Source organism: Labrus bergylta, chromosome 3, assembly GCF_963930695.1.
Source record: "Labrus bergylta chromosome 3, fLabBer1.1, whole genome shotgun sequence".
NCBI classification, from domain to species: domain Eukaryota; kingdom Metazoa; phylum Chordata; class Actinopteri; order Labriformes; family Labridae; genus Labrus; species Labrus bergylta.
In genome coordinates, this window is record NC_089197.1 from 26,428,731 (window position 1) to 26,445,665 (window position 16,935).

General features: G+C 42.9%; 1 protein-coding gene across 1 annotated transcript; it reads left to right on the plus strand.

Moving 5' to 3' along the window:
* The first annotated feature begins 7,468 nt into the window (after positions 1-7,468).
* On the plus strand, positions 7,469-15,838 carry dld (deltaD). Its single transcript, XM_020633503.3, has 12 exons — positions 7,469-7,949; positions 8,131-8,436; positions 9,163-9,223; positions 10,052-10,309; positions 11,797-11,857; positions 11,947-12,077; positions 12,185-12,354; positions 12,442-12,658; positions 12,746-12,919; positions 13,005-13,731; positions 13,852-14,107; positions 14,219-15,838. The coding sequence occupies exons 1-12, from the start codon at positions 7,896-7,898 to the stop codon at positions 14,222-14,224; spliced, it is 2,421 nt and encodes an 806-aa protein (XP_020489159.2). The 5' UTR covers positions 7,469-7,895; the 3' UTR covers positions 14,225-15,838.
* Positions 15,839-16,935: the final 1,097 nt, after the last annotated feature.

Consider the following 16,935-nt stretch of genomic DNA (forward strand, 5'->3'; position numbering starts at 1 on the left):
CCCCAGGCCAGGATCAGAGGCAGGCTAATTGCTCTCCTGGAGAATAGGGGCTCTATTCTAGAGTCAGAAGCTATTAGGTCTACCTTCTAAACACAAGGCCCCCCCATCCCCTCCACTCTATTGTGTGAGTAGAGCAAGACTAAAAAAGGGACATATGCTGGGTGTCAGTCCAGCTGTCAGCATCTGTCGTTCCTCAGCCAGATGCTCTGTGGGCTGAAAGGACAATCCACCCCTCCCAGTCAACTGATCTCCAAGTTAGGAGGGGCTGTGTTGTAAATCTGCCCCCCACCCCACCCCACCCCACCCCCCTTCTTGAGTGTAGTTATGACCACTGGACTCATGAAGACCACATCAGTCTTAGAGCAAACTTGACCAGTGTTTGTGTCTCAGTACTCCCAAAAACATGTGGCTTTTGTGATCATAATTCAATTTAACGTGTAGATCATCATTGGGAGGATGTTGTTAGATGAAGTGGCTCTGTACCTGTGCAGGTGTTGAATCTGCTGCTTCATCTCTTATTGTCATGGTCCTCCTAAAGTTAAGTTTGCAAGTTCATAACCATTGCTGTAAGGCCTGCAGGGAATATAAATAACAACACACAATGTATCACACATAATAAATACAAACCGAACAGAGCCCTAGCAAGAAAAAAAAATGGACAAATATTTTAGCATTTGGGAATTGTGTCGAGTTGGAAGAATAGAAAAATATTGCTTACTGTAAAATGTTTTCTTGTAAATGTATTTTTTTCTAAGAAATATGGTCTGTATTGTATTGTAAATTAATGTTTAAGAAGTTTGTTTTCGTGTTATAGCTTACTGATAATGTGAAGAGATGCTGGGTATGTATTCTGACCCTTGAAGTAGTTATAAAAATAAAATGACCTTTTTATCAATGATCAAGATGATATCTGGTATCTGATCCAGCTCACAAGGTGTATAAACATGCTTTTTCTAAAGGACCAGACACAAAGTTTCTGATTGTTCAAACTTAACATGTTTGTCTCACCCATGAAAATATAAATACCACAAAGCAAACAAACACTGAATGAATTGAATTGCACATATATATATATATATATATATATATATATATATATATATATATATAATCCTAACCCCAGTCAGTGTGTTTTAGTGTGTTGTCTTTTCATCTTGTCAACTTCCTTCTCCTCTTCAATCTCCTCCCCATTTAGTGATTCTCCCCCCTGGTGCATCCCTCCTCCCTTCACCCCACTCCTGACCAAAGCTTGACTCAGGAGAAACAGAGGCAGATGTTCCAGGAGCACACGACTGCCCTCAGCCCTGCCCCCCAACACCTCCCATTTGTACTGGATCAGCAGTTAACCCCCGGAAAGAATTGACCATACAAGCAGGCACACACACACACACACACACACACACACACACACACACACACACAAAGAACACCGCTGCACAAATCTGTACAGGCTCAACAGTTGTCCAACTGAATGAACAGCATACACACACACATTTCTACACACCAAATGCTGACCAAATCCCCTCAGTGTCCCTGATAGTAGCCACACCGGGGTCAGGCCTGGTGTCAGCGTCCAGGGCCTGGGGTCTCTGTGGGCAGCTGGCCTGGCTAATCCTGCTGCTCGAGGCCACTGGTTCTCAAACCTAATGCCCAGGACCCCTGGGGAACCACAGGCCAGGATCTCATGGAGCAGGGAGAGTGTGATTTGTTTGCTTAAAGTTCATTAAAGATTAGCTATAGAATGTCATGGTGAAGCCATACTTTAACTGTGACAATTCATGAGAATAAAATAAAAAACACTTATCTAAACACCAAAATATTATATAATGGTTGATGACCGGGGCACACTTTTGAAGGATGGTGTAGGCCATGAGGAACACTGTCTTTTAGTCCCAAAACAACATATAGGCCTATACATAATTCAATTGGATATACATTTGGGAAATATTAATTCCTCTTATTTATGATGGTAAAAGCATGTATTAATTCATTATCATTTGTTGTTAATAACATAAACATACATTAAATCCTATATAGAAGCAGGTGTGTAATAAAATAAATGTAATGTTTTATCTAGTGTTGAAATTAAGGTTTGAACTCTAGATTTTGAGAAGGATGTTCAAATATTGAAACTAGATGGATTTTCACTTCTTACTTCTTAAAAAAATAATTATAGCCCAGGCAGGATAAAGACGCAGCATTTGTCTAAAACAATATCAAAAATGTACTGAATCACAGGTGTACTGTAAAGTGTTTTTTACTGATGCACTCCTGAAAATGTCTTGAATAGTCCAGAGGGCTGCCATTGAAATCTTCTTCAGTTGCTTGTTCACACATCGAAAGACTATCCCTGGCGGATGGGAGTGGGAGTTTGTCTGGAGTGATGTAAAAAGAACAATGTCAGACAAAGCAACAGAATCTTGTTGACAATTGTTGGCTTAATATCTACAACATGTAGCTCGACATATTCACTCGCTGGTTCCTGAAAATGTTCTGCTTCGTTCACAAATCAGCTCACCCCAGCTTCATGCAGAGAATGTACCAGTATCTATCTCTCTCTCTCTCTCTCTCTATCTATTTATCTATCTATCTATCTATATTTTATCATAGTGTGATGGAAATGCAGTGAATCAGACTAATTAAATAAAAATGTGTTTAGTTGAATATTGGTCTCTTTCTTAAACCCTTTCAGCTGGGTTACACATTAAATATCTCAGTCAGCATGGCTAATTACAGCTTGGTTTCTTGTCTTAATGTGGGAACATAGCACAGCGGGAGTTACAATTTGTTGTGCCTCAAATGGAGACCCTTGATTTCTATAACTGACCACACCAAATGCTGCAATGCTATGTGCAACGGTGTGTGTGTGTATCCATGTGTGATCATGTGTGTGGGTAGTCGGTGTGATGGCAATATTGTGGAGGTTCCCACGATGGCCATCCATCCATTTCTTGGCACGCACGCACACAAACACAGCCTCACAAACACACAGGCCATATGGTCAGCCCAAACCCCTTGGATGCCTTCACTGTGATTTGCCCCATCAAGCAACCAGAAGCTTCACCTACAAAGGCTTTCAAAGTGAAAATTGGTTGTATGGGGAGAGAGAAAAGGAGAAAGAAGATGAGGACTGACAGATAGATGTGAGAAACACAGATCTGCATTGTGGAGAACGCACACTTTTATATAAAAGGAGAAATTAAGAAACTTCATAGGGTGATTGAGATGGGGAAGCCATTTGGTAGTTGGTTTGTGTTGTGGTGTTTGGTGAGCAGATGGCCGGGTCTCGCGGAGGGGCGTGTCTTGTCCTCGCGACCCTTCACAAATCACACGGTTTCTCCCCTGAGGGGCTCGCGACTCGCCGTTCAATAAGAATCAATGGGAATTACCTCGGGAGAGAAAGGGATGAATGGGCGGCGGGGCGCAAGACCTCTTCCTTTGTTGTCCCCCTGCGTGTCACACAAACACACACACACACACACACACACACACACACACACACACACACACACACACGTACACACAAGGGAACAAACACGCGCACACGCAGTTACACACACACATTGACAAGAGGAAAGCACTTCAGTTAAACAGTCGACCTCAAGTTAAACAATTTTTCAACCTCACACGCGCGTGCACACAGTCTATGCTACACACACACTCACACACACACACACTCACACAAAGTTGGATCAGATGGGAGGAGTTTCTACTTTATGCTGTTTCCTGAAGACACAATTAGAGAATCTCCTGGCATAAATTAGGCTATGTTTTGGAGAAAAAGAACGAGTGAGAGATAGAAATAAAAAAAAGTGGTGGTGGTGGTGGGGGGGAGATGGGGCGGAGGGTCACTTTCTATCCCAACATGCCTTTCAGTCACGCTTTGCTGGCGTAATCGCAAAATGTGTGCCACGTCATGGTGATGAATGACTGATGGTATATTGGCCTAATACAAGGGGGGCAGAAAGAGCATCAGGGACCTCTGTAAGTCGGGAAGAGAGTGTAAATAAAAGGCTTCAAGAGAGGGATTTTACGCCACGCCACATAGGAGCATTGTATGCTATTGAGGAGGGGGCTGAAATCAACTGGTTAAATTAAATGAGCAGCGTCCTATAGCTAAACACACACAAGCTACGGGTATCTGGAAGGACTGTGGCAGGCAAGGATAATAGTTTTAAAGCTTAAGGTTAAAGGCCCTTCAATCAGCCTGGAGGGGTGTAAAGAGCACATCATGGACACGCAGCAACATTAGACATAGGAGACAGGGGTTTCTCATTTATCTGCACGCTGACCCAGAGGGAGTTACAGCCCCTCAGGGTCATCAAACTTAAGCAATGATGCGACAACAGCAGCTCCAAGGGCAGTTGTGCATCAGCACTGATAGTGTGTGGAAAGTTGTGGAGAGTGGAATGTGATGGGAAGGGAGCAGCTTCAATTAGGCATAGTTGTTAATTAATAACAGCACCCCTCCCCCAACACACACACACACACACACACACACACACACACACACACACACACACACACACACACACACACACACACACACACGCGTTAACTCACTAACAACCTTGAATCATTAGTGAAAGATATATCTTTGCGTAAATTGTTTTCTGTAAATGCAAATCACTGGCCTTTATAGGATAGCAGTAGCAGCTGCCCGTTGGTTGTATTCGTTCTGACTGGCCCAATCACTCCTCCTACAGGACTATCTCTACAGCTCCCTCTCCCCTACTGTTTACTCCTGCTCAGAAAGTGAAAGTTTCCGGAGGACACGAAACATGAGTGTCAAAACGATCCAATGAAGCATGCAATGATGCGCAAATACTAAAGACTTTCACGATGATGACAAACAATGTGTAAAGTCCCCGCAGCAGGATTGATCTGCCACTGCCCCACTGTCATGCACAAACAGGTGGAGGAGCAGAGGTGTGTGATGATGCCAGATAGAAAAATGGAGGAGTGTGTGTGTCAGGCAAACCGAGGTCTAGGCCTAATAGTGTGGGCCATAATCATAAGTGAATGAGGCCATGGCGACAACGAGCGTTAAACGAGCCGCTGGCCAAGCACGATGAGTTAGATCTGTAGATCATTATTAGGCTGAATGTTCTCTTATTAAAGATGAATGAAAAATGTGTTCGTGAGGTCAAATATTTTGTTCTCCTTGCTAAAATGTGGAAGTGATGGTAAAAGTATAGACTATACACACCGTGTTGGTAAATGTACTTATTACAAAAGTCCTCCAGTCCTCCAGTTATGTAGACCTACATATGTCAGTATCTTCATGAATGTAATTTAAGTAGGTTTCTTAAAGGTTTGATATACAGTAAAATTCATTCTGTGAGTATTTTACTTATACTAATATCAAAGCTGCATTGATATCATGCTTTGGTTTTCTTCTGATATGGCATGATGGTTTTTTCTATCTATTTATGAGTTTGGAAAAACTTCTAATCCTAACAAGTACAGTAGGCCTACCTGACCTCTGAGATAGAGTAGAAATGTAAACAAAAAAAACATCAAATGTAAAATCAAGAGAAGCTAAATTGACTTGAATAATGGAGATATTTTACATTGAACATTATTCATATATGTTATGACATAAATCCTTGAGTAAGGATGTCCTCTAGTCACCAACAACCACAAGGGAGTCATGCTTGTATGCCCAACATAGTCCTAACCTTTTTTTAAAACATGTTGTGGGCATCAAATTTGAAATGGGCATTTAATTTCCCCGAAATAGCCTAATTCAATTTCTCAGTTACAACATTTGACTTTTTTTTTTGTTGCTATTGAAACTCATCACATTCTGTTTTTATTAAACATTTTACACGACGTCCCACTGTATTTATTTTGGCGTCATAAGTTGATAACAGGTCAGTAAATGTTTAAAAACAATAGGTGTCGGCTACCTATAGCCTACTTCACAGCCACAGATGAGGTCATGACAAAATCCTGCCAACAAGTGCGAATTCTTCCCCACATTTTTCTGCGGATAAACACAGATATGCAAATGAGACAGTATGAGTGGAGCCAGAATATGTCCTCATACCAGCTTATGAAGAGGATACTTTCAAATTAACACATTATGTAAATACTCATGCCCCCCCCCCCATTGTGTGTAGGGAATTCGATATTTAATCAAACAATATAGGCTATCTATTTACTATTTGTAAAAACAACATGCTCTCAGTCTCCCTCTCTCTCTCTCTCTCTTCCTCTCTCTCTCTCTCTCGCTCTCTCTCTGGTGTTGCATTATTGTGGGAGAGCAGGTGCTTCTGCCCCAATTACCATACAGCTGAAAGCACAAAGAAAAAAAACTTTACTCCCTCAATGCCTCCCCTTCTCCTCGTCCTCCACCCCTCCTTTTCCCCTCAAAGTCCCTTAATGACAGCCACGCGAGTGACACACCACCTTTTTTTACTGCCTCTACCAGTGAGAGAAATAGAGAGACATGTGTTGAAAAAGGTTGAAGGGTGTTTGCGTTCAGCCAAGGTGTGCAGTGCGTCTTTGCGTGCTTTGTTTCTACAGGCTACATCGTTTTTACCTACAAGCACATAATGCTCTTTTGTGTCGATATGAAGAGTTTCAGCATGTTAAGTCTAGTTTGGAACAAAAAAAAAAAAAAAAGGGATGTTATCACCTCAGATATGGAATGTAGGCTATGTATGCGCATTGGAGCAAGGTTTTTGACTTTTGGGTATGCTATTTGTGAAGTTAAACAATACGACTTCATCGATCAAGTATCATGCCATCCATTTTCCATTCAAATGAATCAAAAGTTTACATATATGATATATATTTTCCTTTTGCGCACTAAAAGGGTCGGTCTTGGAGAGGTGTTAATGATATAAGACAATCAAGAAATAAATCAATGACAACAAATCTACTCGTTTGTGTACATGAACACCACAGCAAGAGTAACACCATAGGAATGTGGCGGAGCAGATGGTCGTTGAGCGCAGTTTGGGACGTCTGGCTGCCGGCTGGACATGCTGCCAGAGATCGGGCCAGCCAAGGCTTCACTAAAAAAAAAAAAAAAAATTAGAAGACACTGTCGGACTATAGCTTCTGTTTTTCGAAACCACTTGATGTTGCTATGTTGAGGATTTCATGCGGTGGTTAAATAATTTGTCGGAATGCAAATGGGCCCTGTGTGCTGTGTTGTGTTGTGGAGGAGGGAGGCATCAGGGGAAGCGAGGGTTGTTGCACATTTAACAGCTCAGTAGCCATTTGGTCTGTCCCTTTGAGAGAAGAGGGCAGGGGTGTGTGGAGGGAGGAGGGGACGGGTTTGGAAAAGTTGTATGCACCCCCCCCCCCCTTCTCTGTCTTTGTGATGGCCCCGGGGCGGACTTGTGGTGGTGGTGGAGGGAGGGAAAGAAGAGGAGCAGAGGGGCTCATTTGCATCTTATTACCCTTCGCCTGCTGGCCTGGTATAAAACCCTGAGCAGGGCAGTAGTCCATCAGACACACGCACTGTTGAACCGAGAGACACTGAAAGACAACGGAGACTATAAGAATCAGAATATCATTATTAATGAGGTGGGAAATAAACAAGAGCATCACGAGCTGCTTTTACGTCTGATTGGAACTAACCCTTTTATTTTCCACCCGGATTTCATTTACGCTTCTCCAAGAGGAACCTTCTTCTGAGGATTACTTTACACTGTAAAACTTTTTTTGTTTATATCAGTAAGTCGTGCCTCGTGTGGGAAAGTAGAGAGGCAGAAAGAAAGTTTATCTTCAGAGTTTATCTTCACCTTTCCTCGTGCGCCTCAGCTGTTCACCTTGACTGTGACATAACGGAACGCTTTTCAAACTTTCTCCATGAGTGTTTGAGCTGGGCTGCACTGACGTGTGGAGCTTTCACTGCTTGTTGAAGGGTTGTCAACACAATGGGACGCTTATGTCTGCTTCTTGTTGTCAGCCTCTCCCTGCTCACCTGCCAGGTAGGTCCAATCACAACACAGAACAATTTCTAACAACAACAAAAAAACAGCCTGTGCGCTTCAATGAAAATGTCTGGTCGTTAAGCGTAAAAGTTAAGCGAAGTATTGCGATTTTTTTTTTTTCGAAGAAATTCTGAAGTCACCTGTCGGCTGATTGTGTGCATGTATGTGTGTGTTACAGGTTTTGTGCTCCGGAATGTTTGAGCTGAAGCTGCAAGAGTTTCTCAATAAGAAAGGGGTACCTGGGAACGCAAACTGCTGTCCCGGGGGCTCCGCTTATCCGCAGGGCCAAAACCAGCAGTGCGAGTGCAAAACTTTCTTTCGGGTGTGTCTGAAGCACTACCAGGCCAATGTCTCACCCGAGCCTCCCTGCACCTACGGCGGGGCCGTTACTCCCGTTCTCGGCTCCAACTCCTTCCAGGTGCCGGAGACAAACGCAGACAGCTTTACCAACCCTATCCGCTTCCCCTTTGGCTTCACCTGGCCGGTAAGTGTTTAGTGCAGGATGAGTAGCCTATTTTATTTAGTAATGCCGACAAGCCAAAAAGAGTTGAAACTAACTTTTCCTAAAAGATTAAAGTTGGATTTGAAATCCACATGCATGTAATTTACAAATACTTTTAAGGGCATATTTCTTTCCTATGATCAATATCACATGTTGAATATTGTGATATTCAAAATATAGAAATCTATGGATAGATTGTAAAGTTATTACAGTCTTATTCCATTGGGACACATTAGCTTTGAAGAGTGCAAAACGCAACAGATGCTCCCAAACTACACGTTTGTGGGGGTCTTTGTCAGTGGTGTGTGAGAGAGGCTATTGTAGTGTTTCTCTACTCTTTGGTGGGATAAAACGGGGAGGGGAAGAGGGAGTGTGTATGTGGAGGGGGGTGGGGGGTGGTGGCAGTGTTTTCACCAAACGTTCCTCTCCTCCGACCAGCCGTGGTGGGAAATTTAACATCCTCTGAGTTGGCACATCATTGGCAGCGCAGCGTGAAATTCCGCCTCGTTTGGTTTTACGGCGGTGTTAGAGTGTGATAGTAGCAGGGGTGTGAAAAGGGAGCAGGTAGTAGCCCTTATTAGGCCCCTAATCAACACGCGGATTAGGCTGTGAAGTTTATTGGGAGGCCTCCTAATGGCCCTCTGCTGCTGGGCAGAGGGAGGGAGGCTGCAGGCCGAGCAGCTGTTGACTCTCTGTTTCTCTCCTCAGGGGACGTTTTCACTGATCATTGAAGCCCTGCACACTGACTCCCTGGACGACCTGACAACAGGTGGGTGACAGCTAGAGAGGCAGCAGTGTAACTCATACACAGGCCAGAGGACTAGCGGCCTCAAAGTAACATGTTTTTCATTAAGTTAGGCCAACTGCTCTGTCAATAGAGTCAACAGGTAAACAAAAAGTTTGACGTGTGATTAAGATTCTTCTCCTTTTAAGCTTTATACGATTCCCTTCAAAGTAGATCTCCTTGTATTAGTGTGATCCTGTACACATGTTATCACATTATACTGATAGATCACATTAACATGTAGAAAATATAAGTCATAAACCTTGTTGATTAGGTGTTAAACTTCTAGAGAACAGCTGGGGTTTTTTATTTACCACCACATAGAGGAAAGGACCACCTACAGTTTAGTGGGGATATTTGCTGTTATCTTTATGCCCTGCTCTTATCACTGAATGGACTAATGGTGACTAACTGACCACAGCACAGGAGTGTCGGTGTCTGTGTTTAAGATAATGAAATACACCAGATGCAACATGTGCTTTCTGTGTACAAGGAGAGATCAAAATGTAAATCTTTAATCTTTAAATGAGACTTAATTAACACATCAGCATTCACCTCTTTATTAAGATTAAAATTGCTCCCCACAAAACAAATTGGTTATAAATCCATTGATTTCTTTGTTTATAAACAAATATGAAATAAAAAGCAAAGATCTGAAATCAAGTAAGCAAATGTGATTGACGTTTTTTTTGACAATTATGATACTTCATAACACCCCTTATGCAGCTAAACCTGGAGATCATCCTTAAGGGAACATGTTTTTTGGCATTCAATCAAAACTCTGACATTAACGACAGTCATTGACTTTTGCAGAAAACCCTGAGCGTCTGATCAGCAGAATCACCACTCAACGTCACCTCACCGTAGGAGAAGAGTGGTCCAAGGACATGCAAACGAGCGGTAGGACTGAGCTGCGTTACTCTTACCGCTTCCTGTGTGACGAGCACTACTATGGCGACGGCTGCTCTGTCTTCTGCCGGCCCCGAGACGATGCTTTTGGGCACTTCACCTGTGGCGAGCGTGGGGAGATCATATGCAACTCTGGCTGGAAGGGACATTACTGCACTGAACGTAAGTGTGTTTGCTTATTCATCTGACACTATCACTCAGGCTGTGTTTTGAAACAGGAATATAGGCCATAAGGATCATTAGAAGACATTCATTTTGGAGGTATTGCACAAGTCATTATTTAGATGAACCACATTTGCTTGTTGGATAGATAAACTAGGATAACTACAGTCATTAGAAGTACAAAACTCATACCAAAATATTACTTAAATAATTGAGTAACAGTGATAAGGCTGTACATTTCTGAAAACTTAAAGAGGGTTCACTTTCAGATCAAAAAATATTGTGGAAACAGTAAAAGGGGGCTATCTCATTTAGAAAAGGCAAAGACATTTTGAAAAGTTTCTGAATTCATTTTCATAGTTTATCACTTTCCTGTCTTTATTTGGTGACTGTTTTTCACCTCCTAATGCGGAGCCCGTGTGCAACAGGCGTCAGTTAGTTATCCAATAGCACCAGAGGCTTTCATTCTGATGAGCTGCAGTGGCTCCTCAGTAATTCACACGCCGCGTGCCTTCCATTAGACCACTGGGGCCTCCTCGCCCCCGAACCTCTACCCTGATTGGCCAAGTGGGGGTCCTGTATTGTTGTGGCCCAGGTCGGTGATTGGCCAAGCGGGGTTGTGTATTGTTGCGGAGGGGGCAGCTGCTTGATGAGAGGAGACAATGGAGCAGCTGTCTGGTGGTTAGCTCCACACAGACCAGCTGGCCCTAGGGGGAGGAGGAGGAGGGTAGTGAGGAGAAAGAGAGACGGGAGGAGCGGAGGAGGGAAAAGGAAAATGTGGAAGAGAGGAGAAGAAGGAGAGAGGAGGAAGAGAAAAGAGGGCATAGGGTAATAAAAAAAAAAGGAGAGAAGGATCGGAAGAAGGTGGGGAGATCAGAAGTAGTCGGGGAGAAGGGGGAGAGGAGGAGAGGGGCCAAGGGTGAGAAAAGAGACTTCTGACCCACAGTCAAGGGGAGAAAGGAGGCTTTGTGTGGGATGCTTTTTTGTTTGAGATCAACCATGTAAAAGAGAGGGTTTGTTGGCTGGTTCCCCTTTTAGTTGACTCCCTTTGGGCTGTCAACGCTTTTAAGGTGACATTTTCAGTAACTTTTGTGGAATTGAAGGGTCAAATTTTCAGCCAGTGGTCAGGAATGACCTGAGGACCCGGATTACTCTCAAATTCTATTTTCTAACTTTTGACAGCTGAGTTTTGGCCCGAATGTCTCTAACCATCAAATAGGAGCCACAAGCATCTTTCTGGTTTAGACTTGGCAGAGATAATAAAAAAAAGACTGTGGAAAGACAGCAGGTAAAGAACATGGTAAGACAGACAGGCAACCAGACAGACTGAAAGCCAGGCAAACAGATAAGAATGTCCGGGCGCCGACCAGACAATCAAGACAGCAGTTTGAAAAGGTCCTCTGTGAATGGGAGACTGATGGAGGCCAAACACATGTTTCCAGCCCTAGATTTCAAATGTTTGACCTGTCATTATTTGCTCCCTGCAGCGATCTGTCTTCCTGGCTGTGATGAAGAGCATGGCTTCTGTGATAAACCTGGAGAGTGCAAGTAAGTTATGAAACGATTAAAAGTCATGTTCAGGTCATTGTTTCTGTGTTTCTGTTATGAATAGTGTTTAATGAATGTTGTGTTCATAGGTGTCGTGTGGGCTTCAGTGGACGTTATTGTGACGACTGTATCCGTTACCCGGGCTGCCTCCATGGCACCTGCCAGCAGCCCTGGCAATGTAACTGCCAGGAGGGATGGGGTGGGCTCTTCTGCAACCAGGGTGAGTTCACTGAGAGATGAATTGCTACTTGTGGACAAAATCAGCCTCCATCGTTTCATATTTAAAGTGTAGTGTTTCTAAATGTTGTTCCCTGTTGATGTCCCCAGATCTGAACTACTGTACACACCATAAGCCCTGTCTTAATGGAGCCACCTGTACCAACACTGGCCAGGGCAGTTACACGTGCTCTTGTCTGCCTGGGTACACAGGAGCCAGCTGTGAGCTCCAGGTCAACGAGTGCTCTGGAAACCCATGTCGTAATGGAGGCAGCTGCACTGTAAGTATCAATCAACACTTGTTACGTGTTGATAAAAACAAGTATAGTCACACAATCTGAGTGTAACTACTTTTTTTTTCAATACAGGACAATGATGATGGCTATAAGTGCACCTGCCCACCTGGTTTCTATGGCAACTTTTGTGAGTTAAGTGCCAATACCTGTGCAGATGGGCCTTGCTTCAATGGGGGGCGTTGTGCTGACAACCCTGAGGGAGGATACTTTTGTCAGTGTCCAATGGGATATGCTGGCTTCAACTGTGAGAAGAAAATTGACCACTGCTCTTCTAACCCATGTTTGAATGGTATGTTGTGCTAAGTGTATCTACACCTGCAATTATCCAAACCTACAATAAAAGACTGGAGACTAATCCATCATCTTTGTTCTACAGGTGCAGAATGCGTGGATCTGGTGAACTCCTACCTCTGCCAGTGTCCTGAGGGATTTTTGGGTCCTAACTGTGAGGATAGTGTCAGCATCTCTGGGTCATGTCTGACCTTCCCTTGTCAGAACGGTGGGACGTGTCAGGAAGGAGTAAACGGATACACTTGTACCTGCCCCCCAGGTATGGCAGCACTCAATCAATTTGGCTTGGTTTTATGAAGTTTACATCAGATGTTCTAGACCCTTAATCTCTGCTTCTTCTGCAGGATACACAGGTGAAAATTGCAGTTCCCCTGTCTCTCGCTGCCATCACAGCCCCTGTCACAATGGAGCCACCTGCCATGAGCGTGGCGGTCGCTATGTGTGTGCCTGTGTGCCTGGGTACGGCGGTCACAACTGTCAGTTCCTCTTACCTGAGGTTCCCTTAGGTCAGCCGGTGGTTGACGGACCAGATCGGAGATATTCCCTTGATGGGGAAATTGGTGAAGAGGATGATGATGGCAACAGTGATTTCCCCTGGACCGCTGTGTGCGCTGGGGTTTTCCTTGTTCTTGTGATCCTGATAGGCTGCTCTGTCCTGGTGGTCTACGTTCGGGTCAAACTGCAGGAGCGGCACAGTCACCACAGTGACAGTGTCCATAGCGACAGCCATGAGACAATGAACAACATGACTACCACGAACAACTGTCTCCGCAGCGACAAGGAACTTGGTTCACTGATGACAACATCTATTAAAAACACCAACAAGAAGGTAGAATACCATTCAGATCTTGCGGGGTCACTGGGTGGTCTGAGTGGCATCAGTGGACTTAACGGGCCAGAGAAGAACGGCTTTAAGACTCGCTATACTAGTGTGGAGTACAACCTGGTCCATGAGCTGCAGCCTGAGGAGCTGTTGCTGTGTAAAGATGAGGGCCATGAAGAGCCGGAGGTTAAATGTGAGATCCTGGTTGACTCTGACTCAGAGGAAGGATACAGGAAAAGACAAAACAGGTAAGCAGCTGTCAAAAACAATGCTCATTTTATATCCTGCATACCTTAAACTTAGCTACCTTGTAATGTTTTTGTGATAGACAGCAGTTCTTATCCTGTTTGTCCTTCTTGATCCCACAGTGACGCATCAGAAAAGAAACAAGCAGAAGAGTCACCGAGCTGCAGTCAAGCAAAATATCAGTCATCCAGTGACTTGAACAATCACGCAGCAAGTGATCTTAAATACACATCGACCAGTGACATAAAATACCAGCCAACAAGTGATGTTGACTACCACAGTCCCAATGACAGCAGGCACCATTGTACGACAGACACCAAATACCAGTCTGTCTACGTCATGTCAGACCAAAAAGATGAATGTATCATTGCAACAGAGGTGAGAACAGCAGGACAAAAGTTTCTGCATTGCAAAATATAAAGATAAATCATAACTTTCTCACAGCGTTCATTACAAAAAATGACGATTTTGCTTTTCTCTGTATTACAGGTATGATACAAGTCTAGACCAGACCAGATCAGACCAGATTCCTCTGGTTGATGGCGGTCCGCAAAAACCAGCCCTGAGCAGTAGAGCTCAGCTTGTCTCCAGGAGGTTTTACTCCTGCTGTTTGCTGCTGTTCCCTGGGATTTACCAGAGGACTCGAGCCAAGATGCTACTGAGCCAGTGCAGATTCAATTCCCACTTGGCAAGGACTTAGTACTATAGTAGTACTATGGGTGAATACTGGACATTTGTGACCCTCAATGGATCATGGTCTTTTGCTGACTCTACTACAGATGAAGTACCAAAAGACAGTGCTGAATGAATACTGAGGTCCAAAGGTGGCTGCTAGAGGACGGTTGCATAATTGAGGAATATTCTGCTCATACCAGGATGAACTCTTCTTTCTTGATTTGGATGTTGACCGATGATATTGTAGTACCTTGGAGTACTGATTGAATGAACAGTGTAGTACCTTTGGTGTACTGAGAACTTTTGAAGTACTGTTGTAGTACTGTTATGTGTTGTGGTTTTACAATGCAGGTAAAAGCTATCGTAGATAGAGGACAGTTCATGTTCTGTACAGTGCTGCAGAGTAAAAGATAAATTACAAGTGACAGAATAAGTACTGTAACATCAATAGTACTATAGATGCTGCAGTAATAAATGTATTAATTAAATCAGTCTTAATTTGAGCTTTCGAGTCAAAAGACAAATACAGTGGCAAACAGTTGAACTACTGAAAAGCTGTACATCTTTGGCTCTGCAGCATTGACAGTGACAGTGTTGGCTGAGCTGGTTCTCAGCAGGTTACAAAGAACTGAAGACTCCGGTAGTGACTGCAGATCGATCCAACATGGATCCTGTTGGGCCATACTGGCCCCTGACCCTGACCTGAAGGTTGTGATACACGGGGTAATGTTTCGGGCAGAACATATTAGAAACACAGCAGTCAAAATGAGAGAACAAATAAAGAGACAAGAGACTTGAGAATAAATCAGAAAGAAAATGAAGAATTTGTGACCATCTTTTTTTAAACAAAATACCTTAAAGAGTTAAAAAATCTTCCTTAGCTCTGATGATGCTGTTGTGTTTCCAAGGAGGCAGAGCTATTAAGGACTAGTCTTAACTGCCAAGACCTCATTGCACTATGGAGATGTGTGTGTTTATGTGTGTATGAGTGTGTGTGTACAGAAGAGTTGATGCCTGTGTGTGGTGTCATCATGTATTCACTGCCAACTCCCATACCTATCACTCCAAGTCTTCCACTATTAGCCAATTGAAAGACACCATCACCCTGCCCATTATTTGTTAGGATCATTTATTTTTATTTTATTTGTTATCTAAAGAAAGATGTATTCTTTTAATTAAATTATGTAATTATTTGTGTTACACTCTGTTGTGATGTTTTTGTTAAACCTGTTATAATTTATGTTGGATTGTTTTTATTGGAACATAATGTATGTATGTATGTATGTATATGTATGTATGCATGTATGTGTTAGGCACTTGAGACCCCTGTGAACTGTGTTGTATTTAAGAGAAAAGTCTTACGTACAGAGCCTGTCATTTTTATTACTGGAAAACAGCGCAATATTTTTCCAAAATAAAAGAGGAATGAAATAATTAACATCTTCTGTTATATTTTTTTATGGAGGTGACTTATAACTGTTAAATAGTTTAAAATATTGAGACAAACTTCAAAGTGGACAAAACTAATCGTCCACCTATGTTCAGTGGGAGTTTGGAATCGTCACAAAAGATGTAAAACATTAGCAAAAAACTGCTCCCATACACAGACATTTTTAAGTTTGCAGTTGCCTTAAGGGTAAATCAGTCAAATTCAAGCGGAGGGATTTGTTGAAGCTAAGTAATGGTGTTTTGGTATTTGCTTGTGTGTGTGTGTGAGTGAGTGAGTGTGTGTGTGTTTGTGCGTGTGCGTGTGTGTGTGTTCGTCTGACGCAGCAGAAGACTGTCTCCTTGTGGAACCACTAAATGAGACAAAGACACACCCCATAATCATAGACCGCTTAGCTGGCCTCCTCTGAGGCCCGATCCATCTCTTTGTGTGTGAGTATTTGTGCGTGTGTGTATGTATAATCACATTTATGTGTGTATGAGACAAAGAGAAAAATAAAAAGTGTGTTTCCTCAAATGTGACTGATGGAACACATGTTTATCTATAATCTGATTCTCAATGTGTAAATGTCTTTTTCTATTGGACTACCTAAATTAGTATCAGTGCGTATCAGTGTATGTGTGTGTGTGTGTTTGTGTGTTTTGTGTGAGTATAATCTTGTTTTAAGCAGAGGGGTATTTATAGCTGGAGAGAGAAACCACCAGTCTGGATTTAGTCCCAATTGCCCCTGCCTGACTACTGTGTGTGTGTGTGTGTGTGTGTGTGTGTGTGTGTGTGTGTGTGTTAGCGACCACTGGTAGAGTAGAAGCAGTCATCAAAGAAAATCATCTGGTTGGTATTCTCATATAAACACACATGCACACAAGACGGTGAAATTAGTTGATCACAAGTTTTAAAAGTATATTAAGTGTCTACATGTACCACATAAACACATTCACGACTAAACACACACTCTCAGACACACAAGCAAACCCAAACACAGACAATGGCACTGCTGAATAAATCAAGAGCCTTATTAGGAATTAATCAAATAAACAGGACTACTTAAGACAAAATAAGCAATTAATATATTGATTTACAGTCA

Bases quoted from the DNA above. Each gene is read 5' to 3' on its own strand.
- dld (XM_020633503.3), top strand. From the start codon at position 7,896: ATGGGACGCTTATGTCTGCTTCTTGTTGTCAGCCTCTCCCTGCTCACC. The intron at 10,310-11,796 runs GTAAGTGTGTTT...TGCTCCCTGCAG, and splicing joins GGGACATTACTGCACTGAAC to CGATCTGTCTTCCTGGCTGT. The intron at 11,858-11,946 runs GTAAGTTATGAA...TTGTGTTCATAG, and splicing joins GATAAACCTGGAGAGTGCAA to GTGTCGTGTGGGCTTCAGTG.